General features: G+C 37.6%; 1 protein-coding gene across 1 annotated transcript in view; it reads left to right on the forward strand.

Moving 5' to 3' along the window:
• Positions 1–1,586: 1,586 nt before the first annotated feature.
• Positions 1,587–16,270, forward strand: part of LOC112448582 (WD repeat-containing protein 36-like) — a 37,938-nt gene continuing 23,254 nt past the window's right edge. The window contains 12 exon segments of the mRNA XM_059890702.1: positions 1,587–1,612; positions 1,888–2,023; positions 3,476–3,593; positions 5,357–5,489; positions 7,022–7,076; positions 9,127–9,259; positions 9,534–9,709; positions 10,124–10,213; positions 10,215–10,245; positions 10,735–10,800; positions 12,516–12,602; positions 13,688–13,833. Coding sequence (XP_059746685.1) covers positions 1,587–1,612; positions 1,888–2,023; positions 3,476–3,593; positions 5,357–5,489; positions 7,022–7,076; positions 9,127–9,259; positions 9,534–9,709; positions 10,124–10,213; positions 10,215–10,245; positions 10,735–10,800; positions 12,516–12,602; positions 13,688–13,833 — 1,197 coding nt within the window.

Below are 16,270 nucleotides of genomic sequence, written 5' to 3' on the forward strand. Positions count from 1 at the left end.
CAGTATTATTTTACACAATTCATTAATTTATTTAACACATATTTAGTGAAGAGTGATTTTACATGGGCTTTAAGGTAGATGTTGGGAATTTAATGATAAAGAGGACTGTTCTTACTCTGAAGGAATCTGCTGTTAGGTGGTAAGTAGAGACAACTGAACAGGAAATTATAATAGTGTTATTTTATAGGAGAAATATGAGGTTTAATGGATGTACAAGCAGAGACACCTAATATGCAGTGGTCTGCTAGGTTTGAAAATTCAGGGAAGGCTACCTAAAGGAATGAACTCCAAAATGACATTTTGAATTTCTGCTAATCAGCAGAAATAAACTGAGCTAAATGGTGATGGAAAATGGTCACAGCAGGGGGCAGAGAGAGTGCAAAATCGTGGGGAAAGGAAAACATGGTGCCTATTGACACCTTAGAATAATTCACAATGGGTGGAACCTCGGGCTGGAGGAAACAGTGAGGGTAGCCTTTCTTGTCTGCATCTGGTTATATTCCTGGAAAGCTTCGGTTGGGAGCAACGTGGAGAAGCAGAGAGGACCCTATTGCCTTTTGTGCTCAAGCTGTCTCCAGAAAATGTTACATCAAGGGCATCGAGCAGTGCACTTGCTGTCTTTGGTAGTTGAAATGGGAAAATTTAACAACGGATTAAAGAGAAAAATACAGCAGTTTGGGGACTGTAGTAAAGACCTGAAATATGTGAAAGGAGCAGTAGAAGCTCAATCACATTTCAAACTAAAGACCCATCTGCTGTCTTTGCTCATGCCCAGGATACCCTGCCCCCTTCTTCCTTCCAGTGGACTCATACTGATAGCTGGACGTGGCATAAAAGAGGAGTCCTTATTGAAGCTTTCTCACCGCTAGCAAGCAGAGCTACTCTCCCTTCCAGTCCGTTTCCATAGAAAACTATTATCTTAGTTGAAGTACTTTCCTTTTATTTTATTATTATCTATTGATATGAATTTCCCCCACAAAATGAGCTTTCTGAGGACAGAATAAAATCATTATTTGCTTATATATCTCTGGCATGATTATGAACGTAGTCTTTGGTAATATTAACTTAATAACATGCTCTTGGATTCCCACCTATGGTCAGCACAACACGGTATTAGCAGACTTCCCCTTTTGTCTATATTGATCAGATTTCAGAGTTGGAATGAGCACGTTTCCTGACTCAAAAGATAGGAAGCATGGTGCTCTCCGTGACATGACAAATGGATGGAATGTTTAAAACTCAGGGATTTTCTGTTTGCAGTGAATCTTCAGAAAAGGTGCCAGGATAGGGAATGAGATGGAGAAAGGTGATAAAAGCAGGAGGAAAAGTGGCAGGGCCCACACTACGGGATGAGAACGCCTGCTGTGTCAGAGCCCAGCCTAACAGGTTGCTCACGTTTGAGGAAGGTTTGTCCCCAGGGTGGAAATGACAACTGTGCCTTCCAGCAGAGGGAGCAGCCTTCTAGGCATTGGTACCCAGACCTTACAGCCGTTGGCTTCCCTGGGCAGACAGCTCCCTTTGTCCCTTGGCAGCCATAGTGGGGGCTCCAATGATGACACCTGGGAGCTTCTATGTAAGGTGCAGAAATGGCACCAGCTATTTGTCTACATAAGTAGAAAGCTTTGTGACATCACAGACTGTAGCCCACCAGTCTTCTCTGTCCATGGAATTCTCCAGGCAACAATACTGGATTGGTTGCCATTTCCTTCTCCAGGGGAGCGTCCCCATCCAGGGATTAAACTCAGGTCTCCCTAAGTTCAGGCAATTTCTTTACCATGTGAGCCACCAGGGAAGCCCAGAAAACTCACAAAAGAAGTATTATTGAGAGCATCTAACATTTCTTTAAATATGTTCCTAATTATTTTCTCTCTTGAATTTGAAAATATGTTTACTTCTTTCATTTTATATTTCTTTTTTTCCAGGTAACTCTCTCCCACAGGACATCTGCTGTATGGCAGCTGATGGGAGATTAGTCTTTGCTGCTTATGGGAATGTTTTCTCTGCATTCGCCCGTAATAAAGAGGTTTGTATCATTGAACTGTTTTGTCTTTTGCAGTCAGTGATTGATTGTCATGGTAGTGAGAGGGAACTTTAATGTTGCTCTTCATCTGAGACACTCTCGACGTATTTTTTTTGTTTTTTTAATGTATATTCACTTTGCTGGAGGAAGAGAAAGTTGATTTCATCAAATTTTCATAACCAGTTAAAAGTGATGCTTTGGTTTGGTTTTCTTTGCCTGGGATCAACCTTAGAATCATCTGGGCAGCTAGCTGCTACAGCTTGTTTGTTTCCAACCAGGTCCCATCTCTGGAGTTTTCTACTTTATTTGGTTGGGGTAGGATTCAGTCAAGAGTATTTTGAAAATATTTTCCTAAGAGATTCACATCTGTCCCACTGCTTTATGTGGATTGATTTTTTCGTTACGAACATCGTAGCCCATGACTCATTTTCTAAGACCCAGGTGCTTGTTGCCTACATAGAAAAAGCTAGATCTTCTGCTCTCTCTACTAAGGGAGGATCTTTTCTTGTCTTAATCTACTCGTATGTTTCTAAGTTTGTCCTGAGATGACTAATTTGAGAGATGACTGGCACTAGTGGTCCAGAATGAAAGGGAATGTAGCCATGGGGATGGCTAGATAGCCAGGTGATGGAATTACTGTACTTCTCAAAGTCTGACTCAGGCTACGGATGTTTGTTCCCAGTGTTTTCCATCATCTCTACCGTGGCAGAGGAAGGCAACTTAAAGTTCTTTAATGGGAGTTTTTGTTTTGAGAGGCAGTAAAAGTTTTTTTTTTCTTTTTAGAGAGTCAGGGTCCTTTTTTTGTTCAAAATATTGCAGTTTGTGGTTTTTCCTGAGAGATAAATGTACAGATGAGGAGTAGAAAGCTATCAGAGACTATGAACTGTAGGAAACTGTTACCATCCATAGGGCCTGAGGGAGAAGGAGAAGAAATAGCCCTCCTGGAGCCTGGTGAGAACTGAAACCGTGGGGGAGGGACTGTAATGAGTGAGGTGCAGGGACTGCTGTCAGGGTCAGAATGTCTGTGTCCAGCAGAAAGCTGGAGGGAAGAAGTGTCCTATATCGCCCTCCCTTGTCTTCTGTGGAAGCCAGCTGGTGGTGGCTATAGAGGTCAGCCTTCTGGAACATCCCACTTTTCCAGAATGCATGGAGTTGTGCTGGTTGGCTTGGCTGAGGGACCCAGCTCTTTGCATGCCTTCTCCCTAAGCTTAGTTGAAAAGCTGAGCCTCAAAGATCTCATTTCCATGTTCCTAGCCCATGTTTCCTAATTGGACTCGCTGGGGAAGCAGGTGAAAATGTGTGATTCCTTGCTGTTTGTTGATCTAACCTTGGGTAATTGAAAGTTGGGCATTCTTAATGTGAGCATCTTCAGGATTTGTGTGGTTTTTTTGGTTAATATGAATAATACTACATGATGAATGAATAACATGAAATTCTTTAATTTTGACGTTGCAGGTAGTGCATACCTTTAAGGGTCATAAGGCAGAAATCCATCTTTTGCAGCCCTTTGGGGACCACGTTATCTCTGTTGATACTGACAGCGTTCTTATTATTTGGCACATATATTCAGAAGGTAAGAATTAACCCATTTACTGCTTTATTTTGGAATAGTATGTGTCTAGCTAAAATATCTCTGTAAGGATGACTTCTATACCAGAGGTTTCACATGTAGGCAGTAAAAAAGTTTTTAAGGAATCCTTTAATGTGTATAAGGCAAAAGGGCTTCTAAAGGTAAAGAAAAATTTGCTAAAGGCAGGTTTTAAGTTAGCTGTTGAACTGTTCATAATGGCTTTGGCATTATAGTTCTTCCACAGTTTAATGACGTGATATTTTCCTCTGTGGGGAGAATTTTGGTGTAACTTACACCTGAGTAATACATTGGTTTGCTTTTTCAATTGTTCGTAACGTGAGATTGTATATAACTTTAAGATCCAGTCATCTGAAGGAAAATAAATACCGCTTTTTTCTAAAGAATATGATCAGTGGTCACTTTAAAATTGGTGAGTTTTCTTAAACAGTGTCACTCGTGCTATGTTTATAGTGGTCATGTTATCTACCAAAAGGTTAGGAATTTATCACCAGAATACCCGCAGGCTTTCGTCAGGTAAAAGACTCTGGGGTCTGACATGAATTAAAGCTTTTAAGTTTTTTGATCTGTGTGCATTTTTAGTGTTTGTTACCTCTTGATAACTCATTTTTTGAGGTAGTATGTTTATTTTTTAGTAGAAGTCTTAGGGAGTTGCCCTCCTGGCAGTCATTCCATGTTCTTGTTCAGGTTAGCCACTCTTGTTTTTTCTTTGCTCAAGTGGAGGGACAGAATTTCAACCATAGTCCATATGCAGATGACTATTAAAAGGCCTTTATGAAGTTAGAGAATCTGACTCTTAAGTTCAGCCAGCTTTCTTTTGATACTGGTACCTAGCTTTTTGTTCCTCTTGCAGCAGCATGGTGTCTTCAGGGAGCTCTTTGTAGTGATCTTAAGTAAGACTGCTAGTTACAAATAGAGGCGAGGATCTTTTAAAGTAATATTTAAGTAAAGGATTTTATAATTCTTGTCTGTTATCTATGCTCCTTAAACTGCGATACACATACTCCTGGAGTATGCAGCAGCCAGATAGAATGAAACTAAAGTTTAATAGAAGTGTTCGTTCTCTGATACTCAAGTTCATTGGGAAAATTAAGTGAGAAAGTGTTTTCATTATGGATGAACTGTGAAGTAGAAAACTAAATTCAATGTAGGAATTTTAAGCATGTGATGTTTCAAAAAATGTTTTGAGCTTGCAGCCAGAAGACAGCAGGCTGTGCCATTTTCCACTCAGGGCTGCAAGTTCTTTCCTCTCCTCCGTTTGAGGATCTCCTGTGTAACTGTGAGAAGGCTTGTTTCTGATTTCATTTAAGTTTGCCTCTGACTTTTTACATGTTTGAGGAGCTAATCAAAACTCTTTAGATATTTGCTCCTTCCCTCCCATGCACTTGATTCGGAACCTTAGCTGCCTCTTGATCAAATTATAAAACTACTAAGTCTGATTCCCTTAGTGTCTTTTTTTTTTTTGAACTCTTATTTTCATCCCGTAAACCAGTTTGGCAGTGAGTCAAATTTTAAGTAGGGATTGACATTAGAACTTTTAGAAAATTCTTGACAATCTAAGTAAATTTGCAAGTTGCCCCTATCACATTTGTTTAATTTCTCAGGGAATGTTTATAAGTTAGTATATGTCTTTGATTTATATTAGTACATAAATCTTTGATATGGTAGATTTTAAGTGCTAAATATATGGGTGTATGAAAAATATTTTAAACTGTTTTATGTATTATTTATAACCTTTACTTTTGTAGAAGAATACCTGCAATTGCCTTTCGATAAATCAGTATTTAAAATTTCTGCAATTCTGCACCCAAGTACCTACTTGAATAAAATACTTCTTGGCAGTGAACAAGGAAGCCTCCAGTTATGGAATGTAAAATCCAAGTAAGCTCTCTGTTTGCAGCATAAGTGATTCCTACCTTATCCTCATCTATTACTCCCTAAAGCATTCTTGAAGGCTCTCAATTCTTCTTTCCTTTATATCTTTTTTGGAGAGTTTTCAGTAAATATACCTGTTCCTGGGGTTGTTACTCATGGAATCACATATGTGAAAGCTGGAATATGGTCCTGGAACATGGTAGGCAGCTTCATAAATGCTCATTAAAAACTATATTCTAATATCCTTAGGCACTGTAAAGAATTCATAAAACTGTAATGAAGTCTTTAGTACACAAGATCAGAAAAATAATTGAGGTCGTCACTGAACAGCTTCTAGTTCTCAATAAACTAAAACATTAGATGGAGACACAAATCAGTGTTTATTTAGTGCTGGCATTTAGGTATGGTTTTCACAGTAGAAGAATATTCATCTTCAAGCATAAACATGATGAATGTCTGTAATATTGTTAGTATAGCTGCTGCTGGCTAGATAAATGATGGTGAATATCTCTGCCTGTTATTTGTACATTTATCCAGAGAAAAGAGTGGCAGCTCAGTTTTCTTTCTTTTTTTTTTTTTTTTCAGTTTTCTTTATAATCATTAAAAGAGCAGTGAGAAATATTTGATCATCCAGATTTTCCTTTCCAAAGCCCCTACAAATTCAAAAGGGAAAGTAAGATTTTCAGAGGTTTAATGTATATCCTATTAATTATTAGTTTTAAATAAGTGTTTCTGTTCAACTTAACAAATATCATTGAGTACCTATTCTGTAATAGGCTAGGAAATAATGATGGAAATATTCTCTGCCCCAAGGTTATCTCTGTAGGTTTTGTGTGAGAGTGACCTAATCTGTGCCTAAAGAATTTAATATATGAATAAGTATTTTATTGTCATAACAATCTCAGGTATCTCTGCTCTATAAACTACCATTCGTGGCTTGATTCTGAAATGCAGAGCAGCATCACTGCTGTCACATGACAGTCATGTAACATACAAGTAGTGTTGTCAGTTCAGTTCAGTCGCTCAGTCGTGTCCGAGTCTTTGCAACCCCATGAACCTCAGCACACCAGGCCTCCGTGTCCATCACCAAGTAGTGTTCCTTTTTTGTGTTAGGTTTCCGGTATCACATTGCGGTAAAAAGTGAGATCTAAGATTTTATTTTAAATTGTATCTGTCACATAAAATAGTTTTTACTTATGTATTTTTTTTTTCCTTTCTCTTTTAATTTCTCCAAGAGGCTGCATGGTATCGTAGTTCTTAGCAGCTTAGGCTCTGAGTCTGGGCTCTGTCAGTATTAGCCTTGTAATCTTAGCTTAATTTTTTCATGTAATTAAGTTTCTTAGTTTCTTAATCTGAAAAAAGGTGCTATTTACATCATAGCATTATTTTAAGTATTAAATAGATTAATATATCTACTTAGAACAATGTGGGGCAGAGTAAGAACTTAATAAATAGTTACTATATCATTATTTAATATGCAGTTAATTTTGGTTTTTTATCCCCCAAAAAATAGCTTTCAACTATTTTTCCTTTTGTAGTAAACTTCTATATACATTTGCGGGATGGAAAGTTGGAGTGACAGCGCTTCAGCAGGTTAGTATTTTTCTGTTAAGTTAGATAAGAAATGAAGGCAATGGTAGGATCTTTCAGTTTCAGGGGCCAACCATGTATGTGGACCTAAAGACAAAATAATGTGTAGTCTAGTTTTTTATAAATATTACCCTAAAAAACAGTGTTTTGGAAGTAGAATTGAAAACAGTGCCTTTGTCTATAAATATTTGTGGAAACCTTTTTGCTTGGAATTAGTCTCTTAATTCTGTGGTTGGTGTGGCTCCATGTTTACCAATCATTTGATAAACATAGAGAGTCCAGTGCCTTGGTCAGAGTGGAGATGAGGTTTTTTTCAGTGAAGCAAGTGAGTTTGTAGGTCATGCAGAGAACTTTGTCAGTGTGTTGAGATTTGTAGCTTGAGCTAATGGGTCTGTTCAGTTCAGTTCAGTCGCTCAGTTGTGTCCGACTCTTTGTGACCCTGTGGACCACAGCACGCCAGGCCTCCCTGTCCATCATCAACTCCTGGAGTTTACTCAAACTCATCTCCATTGAGTCAGTGATGCCATCCAGCCATCTCATCCTCTGTCATCCCCTTCTCCTCCTACCTTCAATCAGTGTCCAGTATTAATTGTTTGTTAGATGCTGGACCCTTCCGGATAAAACTGCTTTTTGTCTTTGAGTTTGTAGAACTGTATGTCTGAATGGCTGTATTGCTGCAGAGAACCTTACATGTTGGACACGTATACAGGCCATGTACCTTGTCTTTCCAAATATCCATTCCTTACACCTGCTCGGTTTATACACATTCCTCATTGTCTCACTTCCATCACCTTGCTTTGCTTTTACCTACCCAGAATATCCCACAGGTGATGATTAGGTTCTTTGAGAGCCAGCCGTCGTATTTGTTTTAGTATCCTCAGCTTCTACACAGGATCTCATGCATAGTAGTTACTTGATGGCAAATTAATTACATGTTTAGCCTGATTTCATTTTGTAATGGTATTGGACATTGATCTTCTGTTCTTAAATACGGAAACATAGTATAGAGTCTGTATGTAATACTATTGTATAAAATGAAGATTAAAATCATAGACTATTAGAGCTGGAACAGACTAATTGTATAACCTATTTGCCTTTAACATGGGTTATAGGTTTTTCTTGTATTCTTTGGATAGACCACTTCACTTCCTTTGTAGTTGGCCTTTTATGTCGCCATGCATATGGCGAGCCTTTATATGTTTTCTGATGGCTCAGAGGTTAAAGCATCTGCCTCCAATGTGGGAGACCCGGGTTCAATCCTTGGGTTGGGAAGATCCCCTGGAGAAGGAAATGGCAACCCACTCCAGTATTCTTGCCTGGAGAATCCCATGGATGGAAGAGCCTGGTAGGCTATAGTCTGCAGGGTTGCAAAGAGTCGGACACGACTGAGTGACTTCACTTTCACTTTATATGTTTTCTAAGAGTTGTCTTTTTTTATTTTTAATTTTATATTACAGGCAATAATGATCTGTATTGATTTCACGTATCAGCTTCTTTTGTATTATGGCTATTTTCTTAGCAAGTTTACTATGTTTGTGGGTGGGGAAGTGATAATGACTACCAGACTGAAGCTGGGAAGTAATTGGAAAAATCATTCCTAAATACTTCCATGCTGCTACTGCTGCTAAGTTGCTTCAGTCATGTCCAACTCTGTGCGACCCCATAGACAGAAGCCCACCAGATTCCCCCGTCCTTGGGATTCTCCAGGCAAGAACACTGAAGTGGGTTGCCATTTCCTTCTCCAATGCATGAAAGTGAAAAGTGAAAGGGAAGTCGCTCAGTCCTGTCCGACTCTTCACTACCCCATGGACTGCAGCCTACCAGGCTCCTCCATTCATGGAATTTTCCAAGCAAGAGTACTGGAGTGGGGTGCCATTGCCTTTTCCAAAATATTTCCATGCCAGATATCAATTAAAGTATGCCAGAATGACAGTATTCATTGTTTTTGTCATCTCCAGAAATATATTCCATTATTAATACTTATTTTGGTAACATCAGTATTATTAAAGCTATTTGATTAAGAAAATAAGAAGTTGAGTCATTTAATTTTCAGGCACCAGCTGTGGATGTTGTGGCTGTTGGTCTCATGTCGGGTCAGGTTATCATTCACAACATTAAATTTGATGAAACGTTAATGAAGTTTCGTCAAGACTGGGGACCTATTACTTCGATTTCATTTCGCACAGGTAACTCTCAACTTGTTTATGGATGAAAATTAAGAAAACTTCAGGTGTATTACTTTGAAGTTCATAGAAATTTTCTTAATATTTGTTTATAATTTAATCTAACAAATGAATGAAATACTGGAATATAAAGAGCCAAAGGAATATTGGTAGATTATTGGTCTATAGTCTTTTATTTTAAATTTATATTTATGGATTAAAAGAGTGGAGAGAAGCATTGTTAAGTTTAGTTGTTTGATGGTGCATGTTTTTCTTAGTGTATTCTATCTAACAACAGATGGTCACCCAGTAATGGCAGCTGGAAGCCCATGTGGCCATATTGGACTCTGGGATCTAGAAGACAAAAAGTTAATCAATCAAATGAGAAATGCACATTCTACAGCGATTGCCGGACTGACGTTTCTCCACAGAGAGCCGCTTCTGGTCACAAACGGTGCTGACAACGCTCTCAGGGTACTGTGCTTATTACTGCCTTCCTTTGGGTTATTACAAGCCTGCTTTAATGTATCAGCGTGAACCTAGCAGGTGAAAGGAATACGGGATAAGACATTGATACAGATGAAATAAAAGGCATAGCAGATTGCCTGAATTTCATGAAGTGAGAAAGTTGTGCTGTGCTCAGTTGCTCAGTCGTGTTCAACTCTTTGTGACCCTGTGAACTGTCACTCGCCAGGCTATGTCCATGGGATTTTCCAGGCAAGATTATTGGAGTTGGAGAAATTTAGACAGCTTATCTTTTCCCTAACCTGTACTCCAGGATCAGTGGTCTGCAGGCATTACCCAATGCCAGTAGATTTATGTAGAAGATAGTTTGACTGCTTGCAGATCACTTGTGGGAGAGCTTTACTTTTATTCATTTCTTGGCAGATATGGATATTTGATGGTCCCGCAGGTGAAGGCCGGCTTCTGAGATTCAGAATGGGACATAGTGCTCCTCTTACCAGAATAAGATATTATGGGACAAAATGGACAACACATTCTTAGTGCAAGTGAGTTTCTGCTTTGTGCTATTAGTTTAATTCAGCAAGTAATGAAAACAAAGTGTTTTATATCTATTAGGTTTGGTATTTATACATTTTTAGATTCAGATTCCCTTTGAGTGACTGGAAAATCTGGGTAAAATGAGGTGATTGTTTTTGAATACTTCAGGAAACACTAGCTGATATTACTTTTATTTGGAACATCATTCTATTTAGTAATCGTTGGAGTCAGAATGGACAAATTCCAGAAATGTGGCCCTTGCCTATCCAGATAATCTGCTGGAATTTATTAGCACCTCATTTTATCCTTTGTTTTTACAAAATGGCATTCCATGGGCAGTTGAATATTATGAATGAGGTAGTTACAATCAGCTTCCTTTTAAAGTGCTGCCAGCTAACTTCATGCTTTTTATAGAATATAATTTTATAAGCGTCATGATTCAAATGGTCCATTGTTTTGATGAAGCTTGATTAGACATTTTCTGTGTATATCAACAGGTCAGGATGGAACACTTCAGTCATTTTCCACGGTACACGAAAAATTTAACAAGAGCTTGGGACATGGTAGGTCTTTGCAAAATGGAAAAAAAGCTACTGGTCATAAAAAAATTCATCTCAAAGAGTCTGGGAGATAACCAAAGGAGGTTTCATTATTAAATTTCCTCTTTCTTAGGATAAAATGAAATTCCCTTATATGAAAGAGCAGTAATAAGATTTGTAACTCAGTATTGCTGTAGAAGTGGTTCAGGTGCTACTGTAAGATTGAAGAGTTAGGTATCTTAGGTGGGGAAAACATAATGCTACCACTCAAAAGACATTGATAATGCAACTGGAGCCATCTGCTCAGTTCAGTTCAGTTGCTCAGTCGTGTCTGACTCTGCGACCCCACGGATGGCAGCACGCCAGGCCTCCCTGTCCATCACCAACTCCCGCAGTCCACCCAAACCCATGTCCATTGAGTTAGTGATGCCATCCAACCATCTCATCCTCTGTTGTCCCCTTTTTCTCCCACCTTCAGTCTTTCCCAGCATTAGGGTCTTTTCCAATGAGTCAGTTCTTCTCATCAGGTGGCCAAAGTATTGGAGTTTTAGCTTTAACATCAGTCCTTCCAATGAACACTCAGGACTGATCTCCTTTAGGATGGACCGGTTGGATCTCCTTGCAGTCCAAGGGACTCTCAAGAGTCTTCTCCAACACCACAGTTCAAAAGCATCAGTTCTTTGGCACTCAGCTTTCTTTATAGTCCAACTCTCACATCCATACATGAGCACTAGAAAAACCATAGCCTTGACTAGACGGACCTTTGTTGGCAAAATAATGTCTCTTGCTTTTTAATATGCTGTCTAGGTTGGTCATAACTTTGCTTCCAAGGAATAAGCGTCTTTTAATTTCATGGCTGCAGTCACCATCTTCAGTGATTTTGGAGCCCCCCAAAATAAAGTCCTCCACTTTTTCCACTGTTTTCTCATCTATTTGCCATGAAGTGATGGGACCACCTGCCATGATCTTAGTTTTCTGAATGTTGAGCTGTAAGCCAACTTTTCACTCTCCTCTTTGACTTTCATCAAGAGGTTCTTTAATTCTTCTTCACTTTCTGCCATAAGTGTGGTGTCATCTGTGGAATGCAGAATTTAAAGATGGAAAGGAGCTTACAGGAAGCATCCAAGTAAGAAGAGTCCCATCTTTTTGCCAGAAGAGATTTTTTAATTCTCTATTCATGCCCATGGTTTTTATCATATGAAAGATTTGTTTGTTAAACAACAATATTCAGGCTTATTTATAATTAAACTTCTTTGGAAGTTAATATCCTGGCTATTCATACATGTATATACTTCCAGATGAATTTCAGAATCAATTTTAAATCAACATCCACAATTATAATTCTTAGGATCAAATTGGAGAGATTTGATAATCTTTAAGAATTGTCTCATCTAGGAATATGATATATCCCCATTCGAGTTGTCTTTAATGTTCCTCAATGAAGGTTTTTAGTTTTTCTCTTATTGGTCCTGCATATTTAAGATTATTCAGTGGTATTTTATATATTTTAATATAATTTGCTATTTTTTTTGCTAATATTGTAAGTGCAGTCTCTTCATTTATATTATAATGCAATTTTCAATACCACTAAGATAGTGGTAATAACATAATCTTTATATTAAAGATTTTTAAATGGGAATATCTTGAACTTTACATAAAAAGTTCAACGAATTAGCTTTTCTCTTATATACATTTTCATCATACATTCATAGCTATATTCCCCTCTCACCTAACCCCAGGATTAATAAATAAAAAGAGAGTCAAACGTAAAGGACTTCAGAACACCATGTCTGTGAGACTCCCACCCGTCACAGAGTTCGCAGCTGGTAAGAAGCTTCGTGTTGTGTTTCGAGTTCTGCCCTGTCATTTATTTCCTTCTGTGTGTTTCTTATTTTCTCCATTTTAGTAAATGTTTTTACAAATACTAAAAAGCATCTGGAGGGTCACTTGAATATATTTCTTTATTTCTTCCATTTTAATAAATGTTTTGGCAAACAATAGTAAGAATCCAGGATGCATCCCAAATGCATGCAAGTCTTGTGTGAAGACCAAAAATGACTTACTTATAATCGGAACTTGTTATCTATTAATTCTAGGCTTTGTTCTCCCTAAACTATAATAAACATATTTGCTATTCTATTTTGTAAGTCTTCTAATTTATTCTCTCATAAGCCTGGTATAAGAAAGTCACTAATGTAGAAGGTGAGAACTGATAATATGGAGCTTTGGCTAACTTAATTAAGATATGAACACACGGTGGTCTTAGTGAACTGTGTCGTTGGAGCAGTGCATCATTCCAAGAAACAATTTTAAGAAAAATGTAGATAGATGAGAAGACTGTTGAGTGAAAACTGTCATAGAAATAATTGTTTATCACCATTTCCGTTTATAGCAACCTGAGTAATATTTTTTTTTTTTTACTTTAAGTACCTCCTGTCATATGCTCAAAGATCTTAATTACCCCTTAATTACCTTTTTGGATGGAATCTGCTCTTCTTAACATGGCTTTTAAGACTGTTGGTAATGTGGACCAGTGGCTTTGCCCTTCTCCCACCCCTCAGGAAAATACTGCATTTACTTTCTGTGCCTAATTTTGTTCGAGTTACGCTTGGGCCCGTCTGTGTGTGTCTCAATCCACACCCCAATCCATTAATTTCTACCTGTTTTACTTCTTTCAAGGAGCCATTTATTACTCTCCCCAGATCTCTTAGTAAACTCCTCCTGAATACTCTTAAAAAGATACTTAATCTTACTGTAATGTCTTCTAATCAGAATTTCTTGTTCGATTGGAAACTCATTGTTAGCAGGAATTACCTGTTTACCATACTGTGTCTTAATGCTAAATTATAACATAGAGTATTAAATGCTTATTAAATAGGTGAGTGAATGAGCGATTTAAATTATGTTTTAGAGGAAGCTCGTGAAAGTGACTGGGATGGTATCGTTGCTTGCCATCAGGGTAAGCTCTCCTGCTCCACCTGGAACTACCAGAGATCTACCATAGGTGCTCACTTTCTCAGGCCAGCAGGGCTGAAGACAGACAGCACAACTGCGACAGTGAGTGACGTGTTTGCGAGGGCGCTTCCTCCTATAGAACTGTCCTGTGGGTGTCTTATTAAACTCAGTTTTATTACTGGCAATATTCGTTGAAAGAACGAAGAACATGGTTTAACATTTTGAAATTATTCCCTAATAGTGTTAAAGTTTTCCAGCTTGGAGAGAAGCTGGAAATTATATATGAGATTTTATATATATATAAATTTATTATAGATTTTAAGATTTAAAATTATTAGAATTTCAATAAAATTTTATTATTTTATTAAAATCTTTTAAGGTTTTAACTTATATTTTATTTATTTTAAAATAAATGTATTTTATTTAAAACTTATTTTAAAATTTTAAAATCTTTAAGGTTTTAACTTATTATAGATTTAAGTTAAGCTTTGCTAGACTAGATGTAGTATATTGGTCATTTAAATTTTCTGTTTAATATAGGATTACTTAGAATACTCTTTGAGGTGGGTTTCAGCATTTATTAGTATACTTTCTTACCTGAATTATGTTGAGTATATAGTGTTATATTCAATGAATGTGAATCTTAAGGTTTCTTCCTTCCTTTTCTCTTTCAATGTAGGAGTAAGATTCAGGTAAATCTTTAGTTGAGTTAAAGATGTAGAAGTTATTTATTTGTCTGACTGAGTACTGTCTAAGCCTTTTTTAAATATAATTTTCTAAATGCCACTGTTAACTTATAACTTCTTACTCTATTAACATTTTATTTTGTTTTCTTTTGATAATAATGTAAGTCTTCTATTGAGTTCAGATTTTAAGCTATATAGAAATGATGTCAAATTTGGTTTGCAGAATTGTTGCCTCTGCTTTTTCAAAATAAATTTTACTGATATAAAATTACTTACCTTGAAATTCATTCATTTAAAATGTATACTTTAGTGGGTTTTAGTGTATTCATAGAATTTTGCTATTATCACCAAAATCTAATCAGTCTAATTTTAAAACATTCTCATCACTAAAAAAGAAACCCTATACCCACTAACAATAATCCTCATTCTCTCACTTTTCCCCCATCTCCCCAACCCAGGCAACTTCAATACCTATTCTGGGCATTTCACACGGATAGAATCATAATATATGGCCTCCGTGACTGTCTTCCTCACTTAGCATGTTTTAAGGTTCATCCATGTTGTAGGATGTATCAGTACTTTATTCCTTTTATGAATACTATTTTATTCTGTAGATAAAACCACATTTTGTTTAGCCATTGATAGTTGATAGACATTTGTATTGTTTCTAGTTTGGGGGTATTATAAATAATGCTGTACAAGCTTTTGTGTGGACATATGTTTTTGTTCTCTCTGTATTTGTACCTTGTTAGATCACCTAACATAATGTAACTCTGTTTAATGTTTTTAAGGAACTGACAACCTGTTTTCCAAAGTGGCTGCACAATTTTATATTCCCACCAGCAATGTATAAGAGTTTTGTTCCTTTTGATTATTGCTGTCCTTGTTGTTCAGTCATTTAAGTTGTGTCCATCTCTTTGCAACCCCATGGACTGCAGCACGCCAGGCTTCCCCTGTTCATCACCATTTCCCGGAGTTAACTCAAACTCATGTCCATCACGTTGGTGATGCCATCCAACCGTCTCATCCTCGGTCGTCCCTTCTCCTCCTGCCTTCCATCTTTCCCAGCATCAGGGTCTTTTCCAATGAGTCAGCTCTTTACATCCGGGGGCAAAAGTTATTGGAGCTTCAGTTTTGGCATCAGTCCTTCCAGTGAATATTCAGGACTGATTTCCTTTAGGATGGACTGGTTGTATCTCTTTGCAGTTCAAGGAACTCTCAGGAGTCTTCAACACCGCAGTTCAAAAGCGTCAGTTCTTCAGTGCTCAGCTTTCTTTATGGTCCAACTCTCACATCCATACATGACTACTGGAAAACCATAGTTTTGACTATACAGACCTTTTTTGGCAAAGTGATGTCTCTGCTTTTTAATATGCTATCTAGGAAGGAGCAAGCTTCTTAATTTCATGGCTGCAGTCACCATCTGCAGTGATTCTGGAGTTGTCCTAGTAGGTATAAAGTAGTTTATCACTGTGGCTTCTGTTTCATATTTTCCCAGTGATTTAACAGTGTTGAGCATCTTTTCATATGCATTGAGTTGGTGATGCCATCCACCTGTCTCATCCTCTATCACCCCTTTCTCCTCCTGCCCTCAGTCTTTCCCAGCATCAGAGTCTTTTCTCGTACAGTGGCTTACTGGCCACTTCTATGTCTTCGGAGAAATGTCTGTTCATGTTACTTGCCCATTGTCTAATGGAGTTATTTATTTTTTTACTCTTGAATTGTAATAGCTCCTTATATATTTGGGATACAGGTCCCTTATCAGATATACGATTTGCAAATAGTTTTTCCTGTTCTGTGGGCTGATGCTCAGTGGGTAGAGAATCCACCTGAAGTGCAGGGGATGGAGGAGA

This window comes from Bos taurus, chromosome 10 (genome assembly GCF_002263795.3).
Source record: "Bos taurus isolate L1 Dominette 01449 registration number 42190680 breed Hereford chromosome 10, ARS-UCD2.0, whole genome shotgun sequence".
Lineage (NCBI taxonomy): Eukaryota > Metazoa > Chordata > Mammalia > Artiodactyla > Bovidae > Bos > Bos taurus.